The following is an 18,856-nucleotide window of genomic DNA, read 5'->3' on the forward strand; positions in this document are numbered from 1 at the left end:
GTGTAGGGAGGCTGCGCCTGAAGGACCAAAGGCAGAGCGGGGCTCTCTGGCTCCACCCGTTCCCTTGGCTGGGCCGTCCCAGAGGAAGAGAATGTCATCTGGCTGACTGGGGAAGGCAACTCTTTCCCATTGTAGGGGGCGTGGATGGAGCAGGGTAGCTGCATTAGATCAGGAAAGGGACTGATAGCCCAGCCCCTCCTCACTAGGGATGCCAAGAGACAGACCTCTTCCTCTTCGCTGCAGGTCTGGGGAGCAATGCTGCGTGTCTGACTTGGGCATGCAGTTGCTGCGATTGCTTGTGCAAATGGCTGCCTATGCACTTTTGCACACCGTTACGCAGTCCATGTGTCATGCACCATCAAGCAGTTGCACGCTCAGCTCTCTGAAGTGTTTGGCCCTGAGAGCCCAGAACCTGAAGCCTGTGTTCAAATTGTGTGTGGGTTTCCTGGCTGCTGGCATTTTACACCCTGCAGTGGGGAGCTGTTCCAAGGGCCTAACTTTGAATGGCCAGCAACAGCGCAGGACAGGTGGGCATCTGGCTGGGGTAACAGACGCAACTCTGTGCATGGGGGGCGGGGTGTGTGTGATGTGTGTTGGGAGGGGAAATAATCCTTTCCTCCTGTGTTTGAAATGCTGTGGGCCAGCCTGGTTCCGGGATACAGAACCAGTGTCAAGTCATAGTCTGGCTTTGTGAAAAGTCTTTGGACACTTCTGGGGAGAGGATGCTTTGATTTCTAGCACTAGTTCTGAGGAGACCTGAGATTGGCTGGGATTCACATGCAGAAACTGTAGGGAGAGTAGCCAACCACTCTTTCCCCTTGACAGGTCACCTGTGGCGTGGGTTGTGAAGCAGGAGAAACAGTCGCAGATACAACCAAACACTGAGTGTTACTGCATGGGTGGCTGGCTGTGAACTGCTCCTGGGTGGTTCAGAGCTGAAGGTGACTCCCATATAACCCACTAGCCTATCTCATGGGGGAGAGGGGAGTTGGGATCCCTGCAGAGAGGGTTAGCCAGCACTTCTGGCAGCTGCTAGAACAGACCCCAGCTCCTTCACTCCTGGGGAAAGTGAGTGTCCTGAGCGTTTGAACAGTGCCGCCCTGGGTGTGGCGACAGCTGTGTGCATGGCGCTTTCCAGAGTGCAGACAGAGGCTGCCACAAAGGGCTGGGCTTGCCAGCTAACCGAGGCACTGAGCGATGGCAGGCCCTTGTCTGAGACCTGGAGAGCAGGAGGGCACTAGGGGGCTGACTTGGCAATCCCCATTGGCCTGAAAGGGACTGCGAAGTCTCCAGTGCACTTCAGGCTGGCCTGGGGCTCTGGACTATTGCTTCATCCTAGCTGGAGCTGGCTGGGAATGGGACCCCCTCTCCTTCTGTAGCACCCTCCCCTGGTCCTGCCTTCAGTACCCACTTGGCATGCTGCCAGAATGAAGGCCCCCTGCTTTGACAGCTGGGTGACTGGAGGAAGGGTTGCTTGGGACCCCTGGGCAGCACCTTTGCTTCTGTGATGTGAAGAGCGAGGCCTTGCTGTCCTGGACCTCAGCCTGCTCTGTGCGCTTTGTGTTGCACCCCTAACAGAGCCTCTGGTACCTTCTCTTTTGACAGATGCCAGTGAGCTTCACCACAGCCCTTCATGTTTTTGGTACCAGCCTCTTCGCCTTGGTGGTGCTGGGAGGCATTCTTGCAGCCTACATCACTGGCTACCAGTTCATCCACACCGAGAAGCACTACCTCTCCTTCGGCCTGTATGGTGCCATCCTGGGCCTTCATCTCTTCATCCAGAGCCTCTTTGCCTTCCTGGAGCACCGGCACATGCGGCTCGAGGGGCGGCCCCTGAAGCTGCACCGCTCTGTGGCGCTCTGCATCGCCGCCTACCAGGAGGACCCTGACTACCTGAAGAAATGCCTGCGCTCAGTGAAGCGCATCTCCTTCCCCGACCTCCAGGTGGTGATGGTGGTGGATGGCAATGGCCAGGATGACACCTACATGCTGGAGATCTTCAATGAGATCCTGGGCTCCGAGAAAACAGGCTGCTACGTCTGGAAGAGCAACTTCCATGACAGGGGAGAGGGCGAGACGGATAGCAGTCTCCAAGAGGGCATGGGGCACATCCAGCAGCTGGTGCGGAACAGCACCTACTCCTGCATCTTGCAGAAGTGGGGGGGGAAGCGCGAGGTGATGTACACAGCCTTCCAAGCACTCGGGGACTCCGTGGACTACATCCAGGTGGGTGGCCAGCTCCTGGGGATGGCTGGAGGGTGTAACAGCATGGGAGAGGGGTGATACTCCCACCTTGGAGGGCACGTTGCAAGGAACAGTGATCACACTGTGCTGGCTGGGCTTTCCACGCACCTCTCACGCTAATCAGTGGGAAGCGGTTTCATTTTTCTTTGCTTTGAAATACTAAGTGAGGAGGGGTTGGGGCGGCGGAACCTGCTGCCCCAGAACAGGGACAGCACAGCCTTCGCTGTACCTTGCCTGAGCGGGAGGGAACACAAGGCTACGCTGAGATCTGTCCCAGCTGATGCACCAGGGATTGGCTGGGTCAGGCAGACTGGAGAGCCAGAGCAAGGATGGGTTAGTGGCGAAGGTTGAGAGTTGGGATGCTGCACTCCCAGCTGACTCATGGCAGGGTCCAGTCCCGGCTCCATACTCACCTTCTCCCTATCCAGCCCAGCCTTCCTGTGGGCAGGGAGGGGACCGGATTCGTTTGAGATCCTCCAACAGGCAGTGCTAGAGCAGGGAGTCTGGGCTGGCTGATGCCCACTGTGGCTGTGTACGTAGCCGTGCTTCAGGCAGGCTGCTCAGGGCACGTGGGGGATGCAGCCGTGGCACAGTCACTGTCCTCAGTCCTGTCCCTTTCCTTTGTGCAGCCCCTGCCAGCTCAGTCGTGTCCTGCCTACTGCCGGTTCCACCTCTGCTTGGCCAGCTGTGTGCAGGGAGCCTGGGGCTCTGCTCTGTAGGGCTCCTCCAGCTTACCCAGTTATTGCCTGCTGGCAGGGCATGTGTTCCTGATCTGGACTCTCTCCAGCTCTGTTCTGTACAAAGACCTCATTCCCACAGTGATCCCCCCGCCCAGCAAGGACTGAATTACCCAGGGTTGTTAATGTGAGCCATTGGAGGGGTAACCCTGGCTCAAAAAGCTTAGTCCAATAGACAGATGCCCAGAAGTTCAGATGCTCTTAGGTTGCAGGTCTGGTCTGGAGCTCTCCCAAGAACAGGATTTGAATTTTCTCTCCCCTCCTGCTTCCTATTGGGGTCCCAGCAGCAGCTATGAGGTGTGAGCCTATGCAACCTGCCCCAGGGGAAATACAAGCTCCTTAGGCCAGGGTTAGGGAGAAGCTAAGGGAAGGAAAAGAGGTGACTAGGTAACAAGGTAACTAGGTGCCAGGTAACAACTTCCCCAACTGCCCAGGGGAATAGCACTCAACCTGGGGGAATACCATGTGTGGGACTAACCCATTTGGCTGCATCCCTTAAACTGACACCCAGTCCCAAAGTGCACCCCAAGGTCACTCAGCAGCTCAGGAAAGTGAGAGCATGTGCTGGGTCAGTGAGTAGTAACTGTATTCACAGGAGCAGGAGACGCTTGGAGCCCTGCATGCGGGAGGCAGAAATTGGCTCTTTGGGGAAGGAGGGTGCTGGAGCTCTCTGTGCAAACCCTTGGGATAGCCAAGCACAGGGCAGTGCAACCCTCTCTTCCCACTGGGTTGAGAGAGTCCAAAGCAGCTGTCACACAGAGGATCCTGCCTGGGCCAGCCTGCGCTGAGTGGGCAGTGGCCAAGCAGGCAGACTGGGTCCCTCCCACTCCTGCCTTGGGACATCTTCTCCAAGAATGGGACTTGGGGAGTGCGGGGCCATCATCCCTGGGGAGGGATCACTGCTCCTCTTTCCTGGCAGTGAGGCACTAGCAAAGGGCCACCCTGCCCTGGACGTGGTGCATTGGAGAGCCAGTGTTCATGCACCAGGTCCGTAGGGCCTCAGATGTACAGGCCACCTAGAAAGAGGCGGCGAGGGAGGAGACCGCAGGATGGGCAAGGCTGGAGGAGGAAAGGGCTGTAACCCGGGTGGTACAGGGGGAGCGGAGCTCAGGATGGTTTCCTGCTTGCCACAGAATCCTAGGTGGAAAAGCCCATCTAGCCTAGACCCTCTTTGCCAGGGCCAGGCTCTGCTCCAGGTCTTTGTCCAGTCCAGTGTTCAGTAGGCAGCAGGCCTTTCCCTTGGGAGATGATTCCACAGCCCCCATTACAAAGCGTTCCCTGATCTCCTTATGAGTGAATCCCCCTGGCTGGCCTGTGCACCTGCTCTCCAAAGACTCAGCTAGGTGAGACCGAACCAATCCCTCTCCTTGCTCTTCTCTGACCTCCCTTCAGTTTGTCACCCTCTTTTTGGCATTGATCCCTGCTCTGACCCCCCAGTGCCATACAGAGAGGGCCTGACTGCTGTGACCCCTCTGCATGTGTGGGGCCCTCCCTCACAGGTCAGGCCTCTGCCCATTCCTCGCTGCTCCAGGAGGGTGCAGGTGGCTCTTACCAAGGTGTTGGGCATGAGAAAACTGCGTCAGTCCATTGAGGAAGCCCTGCACAGGTGTTCGGGGACTTGGCAGGCTCCCAGGTACTTGTTCTGGGACCCATGCATTAGCCAGAATGGCTGGAGGGCGCTGTGCCCGGAGAGGAGAAAGGCCGTCTCTGCCAAGGTGCATGGCATTTCCGTGCACTGCCACAAGCAGGAACTGCTGTTCCCCGACAAGCACCGAGCAGTCCCCTGCTTGGGGACGCATGCCCCAGCCATGGCCGTTTGCTCTTTGGGCCCTGTGAGATGCTGAGCCCGCAGTAAATGCCCAATGCCTGGACTGTGCCAGGTCTCGCTACTGATCCCCTAGCATTGCCACTTCAGCTCCTGGAAGCAGAACTACCTCACGACCTCTCCCCTCACCCCTTAGTGAGACCCTTCACCTCCGCCTCCTAGTGCACCCTGCCCCTAGCGGCAGACTCCGCTTCCCGGCCAAAACTTCCTAGCATAGAGGCACTCTTCCCTCCAGCCCCCGCTGTGGCACAGCCCCGGCCTGGGCTCAGAACTAGGGCCCCAGTTGCCCCTGTGCTCTGCATGGTTCTGTGAGCCCAGAGCAAGGTGGAGAGGTGATTTGGGCAGTACCATGCTGTTCCCCTGCAGGAGCCTGTATGTTGCATGCTCCTGAGTCAGGTTGTCTGGCTGCTGTACGCCCTGTGCAGCCTCTCAGAATGGACTCCTGGAGCAGTCCCTGTAGGCCCCAGCGTGTCCGTGGCAGGATGGGTCTCTTCCCCTAGGACTTGTTCTGCGGTGCTTTGTCTGGTCTAGTTCTAAGTGATGCAGCCTTTGCTGGATGCAGGGCTGGAGGCTGGGCTCCCCTGGCATGTGTGGAAGGGAGCAGGAGGGTTAGGCTGAGCAGACCATGACGATTTCTCTCTGCTCGGTAGGTGTGTGACTCAGACACGGTCCTGGACCCGGCCTGCACAGTGGAGATGCTGCGCATTTTGGAGGAGGATCCGCAGGTGGGCGCAGTTGGTGGAGATGTTCAGGTACAAACCCAAGGGTTGTAGCCAATGGCACGTGAGCTGAGTGAGACTGCCCTGAAATCCCAGGGAAGGCTGGGCCAACGGGGTTCGGGTGGGGGGATCGCTTGGCTCCTCTGGGGTTGGGTGCCAGGCTCAAAGTGAGCCTGGCCGTGCTGCTGCTGAGTGGGTGGGGAACAAGTCCCTGTGCCAGTGCTGGGAGGGAGGGGCATATCCAGGCATGGGGATGCCAAGGCAAGAGGCTGTATAAAATCCTAGGGTAGAGGGAGCATCCTGAAGCAGCCCAGGAAGGAATGCTGCTCTGGAGGGTGGCGGCAGCTTTTGCCGTGGCTCAGAGCCAGGCAGAGCACGAGCCTGCTGGCATGTGCTTTGGCAGTGATCAGGAGGCCCACCTGGGGTGGCGGCTCTGCATGGCAGTACAGGTTCTGTCCTCACCCCGTAGGCACAACCACTGGGGAGGGGAGGGACAATGTCCCTCTGCCCCCATTGCACTGCTGCCTGCTGTGGGGCTCCTCTGTGACTGGTGTGAGGCTGGCCGGTGCCTAGTGAAAGGCAGGGAACCGCCTCCCTGAATAACTGGGCAGCAGGGCTGAGGTCCTGGAGGCACCTTCCCAAGAGCCTCATTTCTCCTTAGAACGGCCACGGTGCCTGTCTGTGTGCTGGTCTCTGCCCTGCAGGCCTGGCTGCGTGCACAGGAAAACCTGGCTACTGCTGTTGCTCTGAGAGCAAGGGCCTCTCACCTGCCCCTCTGGGCTGCTGTCCTCTTGCAGCTGGGCTCCTCTGCAATGGCAAGCCCTGGGGTGAGGGCAGACTGTGGGAGCTACTGGACGGGAGACACTGGGCTGCAGTGCAGATGCTCCTCTCCTTGCCTCGGCTGGGGAAGGAAGCCCTGCAGGGCTATTTACTAATGGTGTCTCCTTACACGTGTTGCCTTCCCAGATCCTGAACAAGTATGACTCGTGGATCTCCTTCCTGAGCAGCGTGCGGTACTGGATGGCCTTCAACGTGGAGCGGGCCTGCCAGTCCTACTTCGGCTGCGTCCAGTGCATCAGCGGCCCCCTGGGCATGTACCGCAACATCCTCCTGCAGCAGTTCCTGGAGGACTGGTACAATCAGAAGTTTCTTGGTAGCAAGTGCAGCTTTGGGGATGACCGACACCTCACCAATCGTGTCTTGAGCCTTGGGTATAGGACTAAGTACACCGCCCGCTCCAAGTGCCTGACCGAGACTCCCACCAAATACCTCCGCTGGCTCAACCAGCAGACTCGCTGGAGCAAGTCCTATTTCAGGGAGTGGCTCTACAACGCCTTATGGTTCCACAAGCACCATCTCTGGATGACCTATGAGTCCGTGGTGACTGGCTTCTTCCCCTTCTTCCTCATTGCCACGGTCATCCAGCTGTTCTACCGTGGCCGCATCTGGAATATCCTCCTCTTCCTCCTGACCGTGCAGCTGGTGGGGATCATCAAGGCCACCTACGCCTGCTTCCTCCGGGGCAATGCAGAGATGATCTTTATGTCCCTCTACTCCCTGCTCTATATGTCCAGCCTCCTGCCAGCCAAAATGTTCGCCATCGCCACCATCAACAAGTCAGGCTGGGGCACCTCTGGCCGCAAAACCATTGTGGTCAACTTCATCGGCCTCATCCCCGTTTCTGTGTGGGTCGCTGTCCTGCTGGGAGGCCTGGCCTACACAGCGTACTGCCAGGACCTCTTCAGTGAGACGGACCTGGCCTTCCTCATCTCTGGTGCCATCTTGTACGGCTGCTACTGGATGGCGCTCCTCATGCTCTACATGGCCATCATTGCCCGGCGCTGTGGGAAGCGGCAGGAGCAGAGCAGTCTGGCTTTTGCCGAGGTGTGACAGGCGGGGGGGCTCTGAAGTGGGGAAAGTGCAATGGGAAAGGATTAGTGCTGCCACCATGCATTGTTCGGGGGCAGCCAGGTGGAGGGCGGGGGAGGAGATGGGATTTTATTTGTGGGTTTTTAAATTGCTGTCCAAGGAATGAGTTCCTGGGCTAGTGAGTCTGAATGCCACCTGAGGAGAAGCTGCCTGTTGTCCAGCAGAGAACGCTCCAGGTAGCCTGGGCCACGCACACCCACCCACAGGTGCGGTGACTCCAGTGTTTTGAGGCCCATTCTACTGCTGGAGGAGTGGGGAATCCCCTGAGGCAGCTTCCAGCCTCTCCAACATTTGCGATGGCTCCTGTGGAGATTCCTGTCTGCCACCTGCCAGGGCACAAAATCCTGCTGTGGGAACTGCACTGAGCTCCATTGGTGGAGAGGCCCTGGGCCAGAGGTGGAAGAGGAGGCATTGCCTGCAGACTCCAACCTGAGCAATAAGGTTCCAGGGGAGGCCTGATCCCCAGGAGCCAGTGAGGGACAGGAGTACTCGCTGAAATGAATTCATACTTTAAAAGAATCCAAGTTTGCCAACACTCCGTCCTGCCCGGTGGAGCAGGAGCTGTCTAGCTGGACTGGTGGCACAGCTGGTGAGGCAGTAAGCTGGCCGCAATGCGTGCCCCTGGAGCCTGGGGACTTGGTTCCTGCCTGGGGCCCGCAAAAGAGGCTGAGAGGGGCACTGCTTAGCCAGAGCCAGGGCCTGCTCCGAGCTAGGCTCGGTCAGGTCCCTGTGCCTCTAGTGCTGGTCCATGAGCTCTGGCAGTGGAAACTGGCCCATGGGAGTCGAGGCTCACAAGGTCCGAGGCAGCTGAAGGCCACGCCCCCCCTCCCCCCCGCCGCCGGAAGGAGTGCCCCAAAGTCTCTGCAGGTGAAGCCGTGCTTGGCAGGCCAAGAGCACCTGCCCTTGTGCTTTAGAGCCCAGACACTGGATTCCCTGGCAGTCTGGCATTCTCCCCAGGCAGGAAAGTGGTCCATAAATATTCAATTTATTTAAGAGGGCAGAAATCTCCCCCCTTCCCCGCCCTCCACTCCCCGCACAGGACTGGCTGCCTGTGGATTTAATGCTGTGAACTATGGAGTGTTCCCTGTGGCTCTCCTTTCTCTCCTGAGGCTTTGTGCCAGGGCGGGGGGATCCTAATGCTATGGTGCTTTGCTAAGGACACCGCAGTCCTTTCCCTGATGCGGTGAAGAGAGATCTCCACCTTGACAACATGAGTTTCCAAGGCAGGGGGAAGGAACCTCCCCTGTGAGGGCCCAGATGGCAGCAGCTGGGCCACCTGAACATGACCTGGACTGGACAATTCTTTGCTGTTCTGAAGTGGCTTCCTCAGTCAGGTACCACGTCCATTTCCCTGAGCCGCTTGAAAACTCCAATGATCTTGGCCTCCCGTAGGGATCTGCTGGCTGAGTGCTCTTCCATGGCTCCTTCTGGCCCAAAGCCCTGGGCCTGAGTGGCAGTGTGAGCTCACGGCGGGGATGGTGATATGAACGGCTGCTCCTCTGTCCCTTCTGCCCGCTGTGCCGCTGACCCCCAGGCAACTCTTCCGTCCCATTCCACACAGTGGGGCTGTGCCCTGGGTCTCTGCAAGGGGGCAGTGGTGCACGCTCCACCCAGCCCACGCCCTGGCGTGTCTGCTCCTCAAAGGCTGAGGCAGCATGGCTCCAGCTTTAGCCTTTGCTGTGCTCAGAGCAACGTCCGTACGACTGATACACCAGCAGTGACCCTCCCCAGCCTGCTGCTGGGGTCCCGTGTGTGAAGTGCCACGCACAGCTCGTGTCCTACGGTGCCAAAGCCCGCGGTAGGGTCACCTGGGGCCTCTCTTGGGCTGCCTGCCTCTGCCCCCCATTCAGTGTTACTCAGCACTTACGGGTGACCCGTGGGCCAGACTGTGCCAGCAGCTGAGGGCGAAGGCAGAAAGGTGAGCGGCTGCACTAAGGTTACATGGCTGTGAGCTTTTCCCCTGGGCCCACTGTACAAGGGGGAGCATCTTTGCAATGGAGCTAGGCCAAGGCTGGCTGCCTCGGCTGGCGATAGGAATGGGGAGGGGCAGCATAAAGATGGAGTTAGAAGGTGCTTATTACTTAGCCTCTCAGTGCTTCCCCTCCTCCCTGCTCGTCAGGTCTGGGCTCCTGGTTGTGTTGAGGGAGGCACTAGGACCACGCAGGAGGGCCAGGTCCCCTCTCTTCCAGACCTGGCACTCCTGCTCGATCCCCATCATGTGAAGGTGACGTCATGTAAAGGTGAGGGAACGCCATCCTTAGGGCGGCTCAGTACGGCCCTGCCCTGCCGTCACTGCTTTCATGTGTCCGCACACAACTAGACACATGGTCTGTGCCCTGGGAGCCTGGGCACTATTCCTGGCTCTGCCACCAATGCAGGCAAACTTGGGCAAGTCTCTTCCCCAGCTGTGAGGGGGATGGGGGTATGTGGGCACCTAGGGAGACGGGTGCTCTCCCAGGGCAGTTAATTAGGTGCTCTGTCTATTCCAGGGGTTAGCACCGTTTGGTATCTTCACTGTGGGCCCCACTGCTAAGCTAGCCTCCGCCAAGAGCCTCAGTCAGAATCCCTGCCCCCACTAGTGTCTGCCGCTGGTTGTGGTTTTAGCCCCACATCCTCTCTGGTGCCCAGCCCTGAGCTGTTGCTCTATCACCCGTGTGAGGATAACTTGCCAGACAAAAAACCAAAGCGCTGCTCTGCGTAAGGGCATCTGTGCCCAGTACAGCTCAGTGGGAGGGGCAGCGTGGAGAGGCAAAGGGATGCTCAGGGAGGCCTGGAGCAAGCAGAGCCAGAGCAGGAATGTAGCAAGTAAAAGAGTTTGCCCCTGTTGTGCTGGCTGAGGAGCCTCATGCAGGGACTCTGCAATGCCAGGGGAGGCTGAGGTAGAAGGAAAGCAGGGCCTAGAGTTTTGGGAACAGCCACCCAGCCTGTGCAGAAGGGAGTTTGGGAGGGCCCCTTCTGCTGAAGAAACACCACAAAAGCCCCTTAACCCCCTCTCCAGCTTCCACTCTCTGGCCCCCGGTGGGTGTTGGTAGGGTTTGAGGTTTGCCCCATGGGAGAGCAGCAGCAAATTCTGCCTCCTTTGCCAAAGAACAGAAGGGCAGTGAGAGGCCACAGTCAGCAGCAGCCTGCCAAAGAATGGCTGCTGGCAGCTTCTTTGCCTACCCTCTACTCTGCCTGAGGAGTGCTCAAGTGGCTTTTTCCAGGGCCTGCAAGGGTGGCTGTAGCCAAAAAACGTATTTCACACTGTGTCCTGGTGAGCTGGATGCTGCATCAGTCCTCCAGGACAGAGCCTCTGCCATAAGGACCCCAGCCCCCAAGCCAGTTAGTACCTCTGCTGAGTAATGCAAGGTGCTGTGCTGGGCACAAAGCTGGGTGCCAACTGCCCTTGCAGGGGACCCAGCACCATGGAATAGTTTTGCATGTTGGCTCAAGTCCCTGTGCTGCTCCTGAGCCAGGTTTAGTGGGCTGGGGGTTCCCCTAGTCTCAGGAGCTGCAGGGGAGAGGTTCCAGTGCCTGGGGGAGGAGCTAGCTTCTAACCACCCCCATCGCATACAAGAAGGACAGGAGTCTGAGCTGAGAACACATCCCCTACCCTGCCCCGCATTCACGGTTGGTGTGCCACAGCAAAGCTGTTACTCTAGCTGTGGGCAGCGCATCCAGCCTGCAAGCTGCTGCTGTAGAAGCTTGTTGGCTGTATGGTTCCTTGTGCCTGAGAGGATGCTCAGCTGGGTCCCAGGGACCGTTAATGAGAGTACCTAACAAGGCACCAGCAGAGACTAACCTGCCATGGCACCAGGCTGCTAATGGCAAGGCAAATGCTGAGGGCTGGGATTCCAGCAGCTGGCCAGGCTGCTTGTCTGACACAGACCACAGGTGTGGGCAGTTACCTCAGGAAAGTGGATGCCCCCAGCTCCCAATACTGTAATCAGCAGAACACTGCTTGCTTTGAACCCCTCCTGAGCTAATCATGGCTGCTTTGCTTTTGTGTTGGGTCCAGTCAGCTCTGCTCCCAGACTTGTGTGCTTTCTTCTGAGGGAGGGCCCCTGGCGATTGTACTCTATGGGCTTCTGGAACAGGTGCCTCTCCCCGCATGTCACTACAGCCTCCCCTCATCTCAAGTGCTAGCGGGGGAGAGCCTGGCCTCCCTTGGCATAGGTGGAGGCCTGAGCAGGGACCTGGCTTTGGATCTAGACTACAGGATATGCTCCCTTCTGGGCCTGGGAGAGCAGTTTCCACCCCTGCCCCTTCCAGCAGTGTCCCCACATTCCTTGTGTGTAGCCTGGCTCCTGGCTGCACCACAGCTGTCTCCCTGGGCCCTCTTTTCAGGGCAAAAACCTTACTCCAGGTGAGTGTTTGGGGGGGTTTATTTAATACAGGGTTTTTAGGAGACTTTTTTAGCTCTTTGATATTTACACTTATTGCTACCATTGTTTGTAAATCTATTTATTTTTTACCGGCATTTTTTCATTTTTTTTTAAAAGGGCTGTTTTTATATCACAATGGATTTGTCACAATAAAGAGATTTGCACACAGGAAGGCTTGGGAGCGTGTCTTGGGGGGGCAGCTGCCTTCTTGGCCCTAGAAACGAGTCCCCACACGTGGCTCTAGCACCTCTGCCAGGGGCCTGACTTGGTAACTGAGTGCTGCCTATGCTCCTGCTACACAGGCTCCTGCAACTGTCCATGCAGAGCCACTTCCTCCCATATCATTGCCCGGCAGGGGCAGGGGGCTCACCGTGGAGGCAAACATTCCCAAGGGTTTGCTCCCGTAGCTGAATACCAGCTGACCCCTGCTGCAGTAAAGAGGCTTCAGTGTCTGGAGTGGCCCTGTCCCTCCTGGCTGCAGCAGGGTTGCTGTTTCTCTCCCCACCCCGTGGCGCTGGGATAACACAGACAGTGCAGGCCTACTGACCCTCCTGTCACTTTTATTCAAGGGGCAGCAAGAAGGAACACAAAACCAGAACGAAAAGTCAGTTGGCTCCTGGCTGAGCAAGAAAGGTGATGCCACCTGCTGTGTCCACCAGCAGCTGCGTGGCTGGGGTTACGCCAACGGGCTGCTTCAGAACGGGCTACTCTGGCTCACTGATCCAGTTCTGAGCACTACTGCCAGACAGAGGAGGTGCAGGTTTCTGGACTCCCCGCTGTGCAGGCAAGGGGCTAGTGCTGGAGATGCTGGGCCTGAGATCTGCATTCCCTGAGGAGTAGGTCACAAACACACAGTGCTCCACCACGTCTAGGGGGACGAGGGGCTGCTGGCCTATGGCCCCCTGGAGTCCAGAACCGAGCAAGGCTCTGGGAAAAGCTGAGACTGTGCTAGGTCCCAGCTTGTTGGCAAGGCAGGTGTCCGGAGTATGTCTGCACTCTTGATCATCTCTCACAGACCCCGGGGCAGGAGAGAATCAGCACCACCGCAGCCTGGCTGTGTTGTTAATGGGAGATGGCAATATCCCATTAGGAAAGAGGATAGCTGGCCTAGGGCAGGGAACTGGGTTTGGCCCTAGGGGTCCAGCTGGCCTGGGGCAGGGAGTTGAGTTTGGCCCTAAGGGGCCAGCTGGCCTGGGGCAGGAAGTTGAGTTTGGCCCCAGGGGGCCAGCTGCTTTGGAGAAGGGGACTGGGTTCATGCTCTGGGGCTCACCCACCCTGGGGAAGGGAGTCAGGTTTACACTTTGGGGACCAGCTGTCCTGGGGAAGGGAGACCGACCTAGGGGACCAGTAGGTCTAGTGTCCAGCATGGCAGGCCCCCGTGTGATGCGAGCTGTGTTCATGCCCAGGGAGCTAGTTGTTCTTGGAACTGGAGCTGGGCTCATGCCTAGGAGGCAACCAGCCCTTGGGCTGGAAGCCAGGTTCATGGTCAAGGGTAAGCCAACTCCTGTGATGGTAGCTGGGGTTGCACTTGAGGGGCCTCCCTCCCTTGGAAAGGAGAATGGATTCATAGGTAGGGTGTCAGCTGGTCGAGTGGCGAAGAGGCCAGCTGACCTCAGCATGGGAGCCGGGCTCGGGCCCAGGGCTCCAGTCCCCCTCGGCATGGGAGCTGGGCTCGGGCCTAGAAGGCCACCTGCCCCCACGATGGGAGCTGGACTTCGGCCCAGACCTCCCGTTTCCACTGGGATGGGAGCTGGATTCGGGCCCAGGGCTCCAGTGCCCAGTGGGATGGGAGCTGGACTAGTACCAAGGAGGCCACCTGCCCTTGTGATGGGACCTGGGCTAGGGCCCAGGGCTCTGGTCACCATTGGGCCAAGAGCTGGGCTAGGGCCCAGGAGGCCACCTGCCGTAGGAATGGGACCTGCTCTGGGGCCCAGGGCGCCGGGCGCCATCGGGACGGGACCTGCTCTGGGGCCCAGGGCGCCGGGCGCCATCGGGACGGGACCTGCTCTGGGGCCCAGGGCGCCGGGCGCCATCGGGACGGGACCTGCTCTGGGGCCCAGGGCGCCGGGCGCCATCGGGACGGGACCTGCTCTGGGGCCCAGGGCGCCGGGCGCCATCGGGACGGGACCTGCTCTGGGGCCCAGGGCGCCGGGCGCCATCGGGACGGGACCTGCTCTGGGGCCCAGGGCGCCGGGCGCCATCGCGACAGGACCTGCTCTGGGGCCCAGGGCGCCGGGCGCCATCGCGACAGGACCTGCTCTGGGGCCCAGGGCGCCGGGCGCCATCGGGACAGGACCTGCTCTGGGGCCCAGGGCGCCGGGCGCCATCGGGACAGGACCTGCTCTGGGGCCCAGGGCTCCAGTGCCCCTTGGGATGGAAGCCGGACTAGTGCCTAGGAGGCCACCTGCTTTAGGGATGGGAGCTGGGCTGGAGCCCAGGAGCCCACCTGCTCTTGGAAGAGTAGCTGGATTCTGGCCCATTGCACCCATGCCCCTGGGGGTGGAAGTTGGGCTAGTGCCCAGGAGGCCACCTGCCCTTGGGGTGTGAACTGGGCTTGGGCCCAGGAGGCCACCTGCCCTTGGTAGGGTAGCTTGCCTTGGGCCCATGGCACCAGTTCCCAGCAAGGTGGGAGCTGGGCTAGTGCTCAGGAGGCCACCTGCCCTTGGGAGGATAGTTGGGTTCAGGCCCAGGGCTCCCATGCCCCTTGGGATGGGAGTCGGGCTAATGCTCAAGAGGCCACCTACCCTGGGGAAGGGAACTTGACTTGTGTCTTGAGGTCTGGTCCCCCTTACACCAGGAGCACAGTTCTGGCCCAAGGTCATGGCCCCACCTGGCATGGGAGCTGGAGTTGTACCCAAGAGGCCACCAGGCCTTGGGAGGAGAGCCTGGCTCATGTTTTGGAGTCCAACCCCTCTGGGGATGGGAGCTGGACTTATGCCCAGGAGTCCGGATGCTCTAGGGAAGGGAGCTGAGTTTGCCCCCATGGGCCCAGCCCCCTGCCCTCGGGACAGAAGATGGGCTCGTGTCCAGGGGGCAGGACGCTCTCTGGTATGGGGCCGGGGCTCTTTCATACTTTTTTGGGCACGCTGGTAATGATGGGCTTGGGGCGGGTTTTGAAGAGGAGCTTGGTCTTGATCAGAGCGGTCACCAGATAGTGGGCAGCTGCCCCCGTGGGGCCGTGGTCACAGCCGTGCTCGCTGGCACCACGTTTGGTGAGGACGGCGAAGGGCTTCTCCAGGCGCACTACCTTCCCATAAAGAATGTGATGGCCCACGATGAGCACAGGGACCCCCTTGGGAAAGAAGAGATAACAGGCACAGGGTGAGAACCCTGCAGGGACCTGGCTCCTTACCCCTTCCACGAGAAGATGGACATCAGAACCAGGTGCAGCCTTTGTGGGAGTTGACTTGGCAGAGGACTCCCTGCAGCTGCTCTCCCAAGCCTATAAGGAAAGCTCCCTCACCTCTCTGGTGTAATGCAGGTCTCCCAGGAGGTTTCCAGCCAGTCCGGTGCTGTAGCGAGCCTCAATCTCTCCCTGCAGCTCCATCAGCACCCACTCTGCCAGGCCATCAGCCCCATCACTGAAAGCAAAGGGCTGGGGGTTACAATGTCCTAAGGGTCAAAGGGCCAGGAGGAGGATGTCCAGACAGAGGCTCCACTACAAAAAAATGTGGCAAGCCTGCAAGCTAGGTCCACTAGCTCTCTGGTTTCTGCGCAATACCTGGGTTTAGACACTGACCTAGCGCCTTGCTGAAGCATGTTCAGACCCCAGTGAGACACAAGAAACTGACAACTCCTCACACTAGCACAGGAAGGAGTCATGCCAAACTCACCTGGAAATCACAATCTGCACCATGCTCCGCTTCTCCTCTGCAAAGCGAAGGAGACACAGATTCATCAGCAAATGGGACTGAGGGACCAGGCACCTGGTCTGAACCTCCTAGGCCACTAGTGTCTCACTAGATGAGAAGTGACCACCCAGCTGTACCTGGGGAGGGGAGGAGCCCACTCTCTCCTCACCGCCAAGTCTCACTGTTTGAATCACTTATGGCACAGTCCCCAAGAGACCCTTTGACACAGAGGCTCCCTTGGTGCCCTGATGGGTTGAGCAGCGATTAGTTTGTATTTTACCGCCACCTATTGGCAAACTCAGACAATGTTCCTTTACAGCTACAATGGGTGATGTGTTATTGTTGTGCTCCCCAAAACAGCCAGAGGGAGCCTCCCAGGAGCAGGGAGAGTCATCAAGAACATGGCCTAATGACCTGACTGCAACATTAGCAGGGGGCTGGCACATACCTGAACCTTGAGGTTACACTCCAAGCTACAATATGTTTGTTTGATTGTGACAAACAGCTGAAGAGGCTGGACTACCAGATGGCAAATCCCGTCTGTTGTTGCCAATGAAAATGATCTTGGAACACAAGATCATTTTCATTGGCAACAACAGACGGGATTTGAACACAAGGGCAGACTAGTGACTAACGCGTGGCTCCAGCAGCCCTCTCTTTTACACAACACCACACTGTCTCAAAGCCAGTTTGCTTGGATGGTTGATGTCATGTCAGCAAAGTGCTTAGAAGAGGCAATCTTTAAGTACCTTCTGGATCAGCAAGATTGTGTAGTTCCCTTGGCTGTAAATAGTTTGATGCCTGTCTTTTACTTCATTATCGTTAGTATGGTGGGCCCTGGATCCCAACACCCCAGAAGCAGAGCTCAACCAGCCCAGGTCCCACTGCCAACCAGCCCAGACTGTGAAAATTCCCCTGTAAAGCTAGAATTAAACATTATCTATAATTTACTAATTCAGGCAGCCTGAAGTGTGTGATGTGAACTCCCCCAGACTATTCAGCAGTGAAAGCTAGGTCCATGGGAGTTTGCAGGGGAAAGAAATTTGCACTAATATCTCAGACTTCCAAGTATTAATCTCTACAGAGGCTAATTCATCGTTTCTTGGAGATTTATTTATTAGGTTAACTCATAACAATAAAAGACTCTTGCAAATTAAAACTGGAAAAGCTCCTTTTGCTCCAACTGAGTCCATCTCCCAAGGGCCGTAGCAGAGCTACTCCAGGCAGGACGTTTTCTCGTGCTTTGTCTGACCTAATTTAAAGTTTCCCAAATGATGAGGTTTCTGCCCCTTCCTTGAGAGTCTTCCACAGCCATATACATCTCACTGTCACTAGCTCTTTCCTTACATTCAACCTAAATTCTCCCTTGCTTAATTTCATCCTATTCCTCCTATGTACATCCGCTTTACTTTCCTATGCAATTTCTATCCCTCCTTGGTGTTTACACTGTTTAGTTACGTGAAGATTTATGTCCCTCACCTTTATTGTCACATAGCGAAGTTAGTTCTTACATTCTTTCCTCATAAATTAATCCCTCCAGCCACTTAATTACTTGTAATTTGTTAATATCTTTTTGACAATTTGGTGTCCAAAATTGAATGGAACATTCCAGGTGTGCTTGCATCAGAGTTGTGTAGAAAGGGGCTATTTTAAAATGATTATTAAAAAATTAAACAGATCTTATAGTACTTTCCATCCTGAATCATTCCAGCCTGCATTACAAATTTTCATTTTTACACAGTGGAATCACAACACAGGCCACTGCAACACAGCCACCTCTTTGGTGGAACACATAGCTGTTTGACTCAATTAGTGGAAATCTTTACTTTCTAAAATGTAACTTACTTTCACAGAATATCCTTATTCCCAAGAAAGGGAGTTCCGTTACTAATAATCCTCCTTTCCTCTACCTCTTGTTAGCATTTGCTACAGCCAGACGTGAAACTCCTGCATAGAAACACTCCCTGTTTGCAATTGCTCATGAAATATCAGACTCCCAAACTCTCTCATGACCCGCCTCCTATTTAATGCTCCAGTACAGGCATTCTAATCAGGAGCCAACTGTCTCTGCAATGAAACTAAGGTTGTGTGGGGAAATGATACTTCCTGTGGGGACAGTACAAAAAATGGATGTGCCCCATAAAACTCAATCAGTATTGTTATTGGGTCCAAGCAGTGTGCTGGGTGCGCTACAGGCTGCTGTCCTGAGGCGTACACAGGCTCAGTGTGACACAGGATAAGGAAGAGCTTTAGACCCCTGTCTGGGAATGGTGGCCATAGGCTGCGCAGAAATTCTCTTCATGCCACACCCCGGTGAGGTTCTACCCAGCTGTACCCTCATGCCTCTGCTCTCCTTCCTGCAGTGTTGCTCAGCCCCCTGCCCCAGCTCCCCTAGCCCTTCCCCCAACACCCTCCCCCATCTTTCCTCAGAGCCCCTCTCTCCATCTCATCCTTCCCCAGAGCCCCTCCCCCAGTCCTTCCCGCCTATCCTTCCCTACAGCCCCTTCACTAGCCCCTCTCCCCCATCTCCCTAGAGCCCCTCTCCCCACCTCATCCTTCCCGCCTATCCTTCCCCACAGCCGCTTCCCTAGCCCCTCCCCCACCATTTCCCCATAACCCCTCTCCCAGCCCTTCCCCAGAGCCGCTTCACTAGCCCCTCCCCCAGCCCTTCCCCAGAGCCCCTTCACTAGCTCCTCCCTCCCCATCTCCCTAGAGCCCCTCTCCCCACCTCATCCTTCCCCAGAGCCCCTCCCCCAGCCCTTCCCCAGAGCCCCTCTCCCACCTCATCCTTCCCGCCTATCCTTCCCCAGAGCCGCTTCACTAGCCCCTCCCCCACCATTTCCCCAAACCCCTCCCCCAGCGCCCCTTCACTAGCTCCTCCCTCCCCATCTCCCTAGAGCCCCTCTCCCCACCTCATCCTTCCCCAGAGCCCCTCCCCCAGCCCTTCCCGCCTATCCTTCCCCAGAGCCCCTCCCCCAGCCCATCCCCCACCCGTTCAGCACCCGCTCCCTCCGTCACCCCTGTACCCCTGCCCCTCGCCCCAGGGTCCCTCGTCCCGACCTGCAGGAGGGGCCGTCGACGCAGCAGGCCCTGGCGAGGGAGCAGGGGCTGCCTGGTTTCCCGGCAACAACCGAACCTCCCGCCGCTGCGCACTTCCGCCCGGCCGGACGCTTCCCGTCGCTTCCGG

General features: G+C 57.7%; 3 protein-coding genes across 4 annotated transcripts; 1 reads left to right on the plus strand and 2 right to left on the minus strand.

Moving 5' to 3' along the window:
* Positions 1–1,605: 1,605 nt before the first annotated feature.
* HAS3 (hyaluronan synthase 3) lies at positions 1,606–7,415 on the plus strand. Its single transcript, XM_077831173.1, has 3 exons — positions 1,606–2,226; positions 5,457–5,558; positions 6,492–7,415. Exons 1-3 carry the CDS (start codon positions 1,606–1,608, stop codon positions 7,413–7,415), a joined length of 1,647 nt encoding a protein of 548 aa, XP_077687299.1.
* A 4,946-nt stretch (positions 7,416–12,361) lies between these two features.
* Positions 12,362–14,889, minus strand: DERPC (DERPC proline and glycine rich nuclear protein). The gene has a single exon (XM_077830821.1). It carries the CDS (start codon positions 14,887–14,889, stop codon positions 12,853–12,855), a length of 2,037 nt encoding a protein of 678 aa, XP_077686947.1. The 3' UTR covers positions 12,362–12,852.
* On the minus strand, positions 14,886–18,851 carry CHTF8 (chromosome transmission fidelity factor 8). Of its 2 annotated transcripts, XM_077830823.1 has the most exons (5): positions 18,730–18,851; positions 17,515–17,616; positions 15,652–15,688; positions 15,282–15,399; positions 14,886–15,110 (listed from the first exon to the last, which is right to left on the minus strand). In XM_077830823.1, the coding sequence occupies exons 3-5, from the start codon at positions 15,672–15,674 to the stop codon at positions 14,886–14,888; spliced, it is 366 nt and encodes a 121-aa protein (XP_077686949.1). In that variant the 5' UTR covers positions 15,675–15,688; positions 17,515–17,616; positions 18,730–18,851. The 2 variants fall into 2 exon arrangements, with proteins under 2 accessions (XP_077686949.1, XP_077686948.1); XM_077830822.1 differs by lacking the exon at positions 17,515–17,616 and having other exon boundaries at positions 18,730–18,840.
* Between the last annotated feature and the right edge of the window lie 5 nt (positions 18,852–18,856).

The sequence above is a fragment of the Eretmochelys imbricata genome, chromosome 12 (genome assembly GCF_965152235.1).
Source record: "Eretmochelys imbricata isolate rEreImb1 chromosome 12, rEreImb1.hap1, whole genome shotgun sequence".
NCBI lineage: Eukaryota > Metazoa > Chordata > Testudines > Cheloniidae > Eretmochelys > Eretmochelys imbricata.

Coding starts and splice junctions, on each gene's coding strand:
- HAS3 (XM_077831173.1), top strand. CDS start 1,606: ATGCCAGTGAGCTTCACCACAGCCCTTCATGTTTTTGGTACCAGCCTC. Junction 2,227..5,456: donor ACTCCGTGGACTACATCCAG/GTGGGTGGCCAG, acceptor TCTGCTCGGTAG/GTGTGTGACTCAGACACGGT. Junction 5,559..6,491: donor CAGTTGGTGGAGATGTTCAG/GTACAAACCCAA, acceptor TTGCCTTCCCAG/ATCCTGAACAAGTATGACTC.
- DERPC (XM_077830821.1), bottom strand. CDS start 14,889: ATGAAAGAGCCCCGGCCCCATACCAGAGAGCGTCCTGCCCCCTGGACA.
- CHTF8 (XM_077830823.1), bottom strand. CDS start 15,674: ATGGTGCAGATTGTGATTTCCAG. Junction 15,400..15,651: donor GTGCAGATTGTGATTTCCAG/GTGAGTTTGGCA, acceptor CTTTGCTTTCAG/TGATGGGGCTGATGGCCTGG. Junction 15,111..15,281: donor ACCTGCATTACACCAGAGAG/GTGAGGGAGCTT, acceptor TTCTTTCCCAAG/GGGGTCCCTGTGCTCATCGT.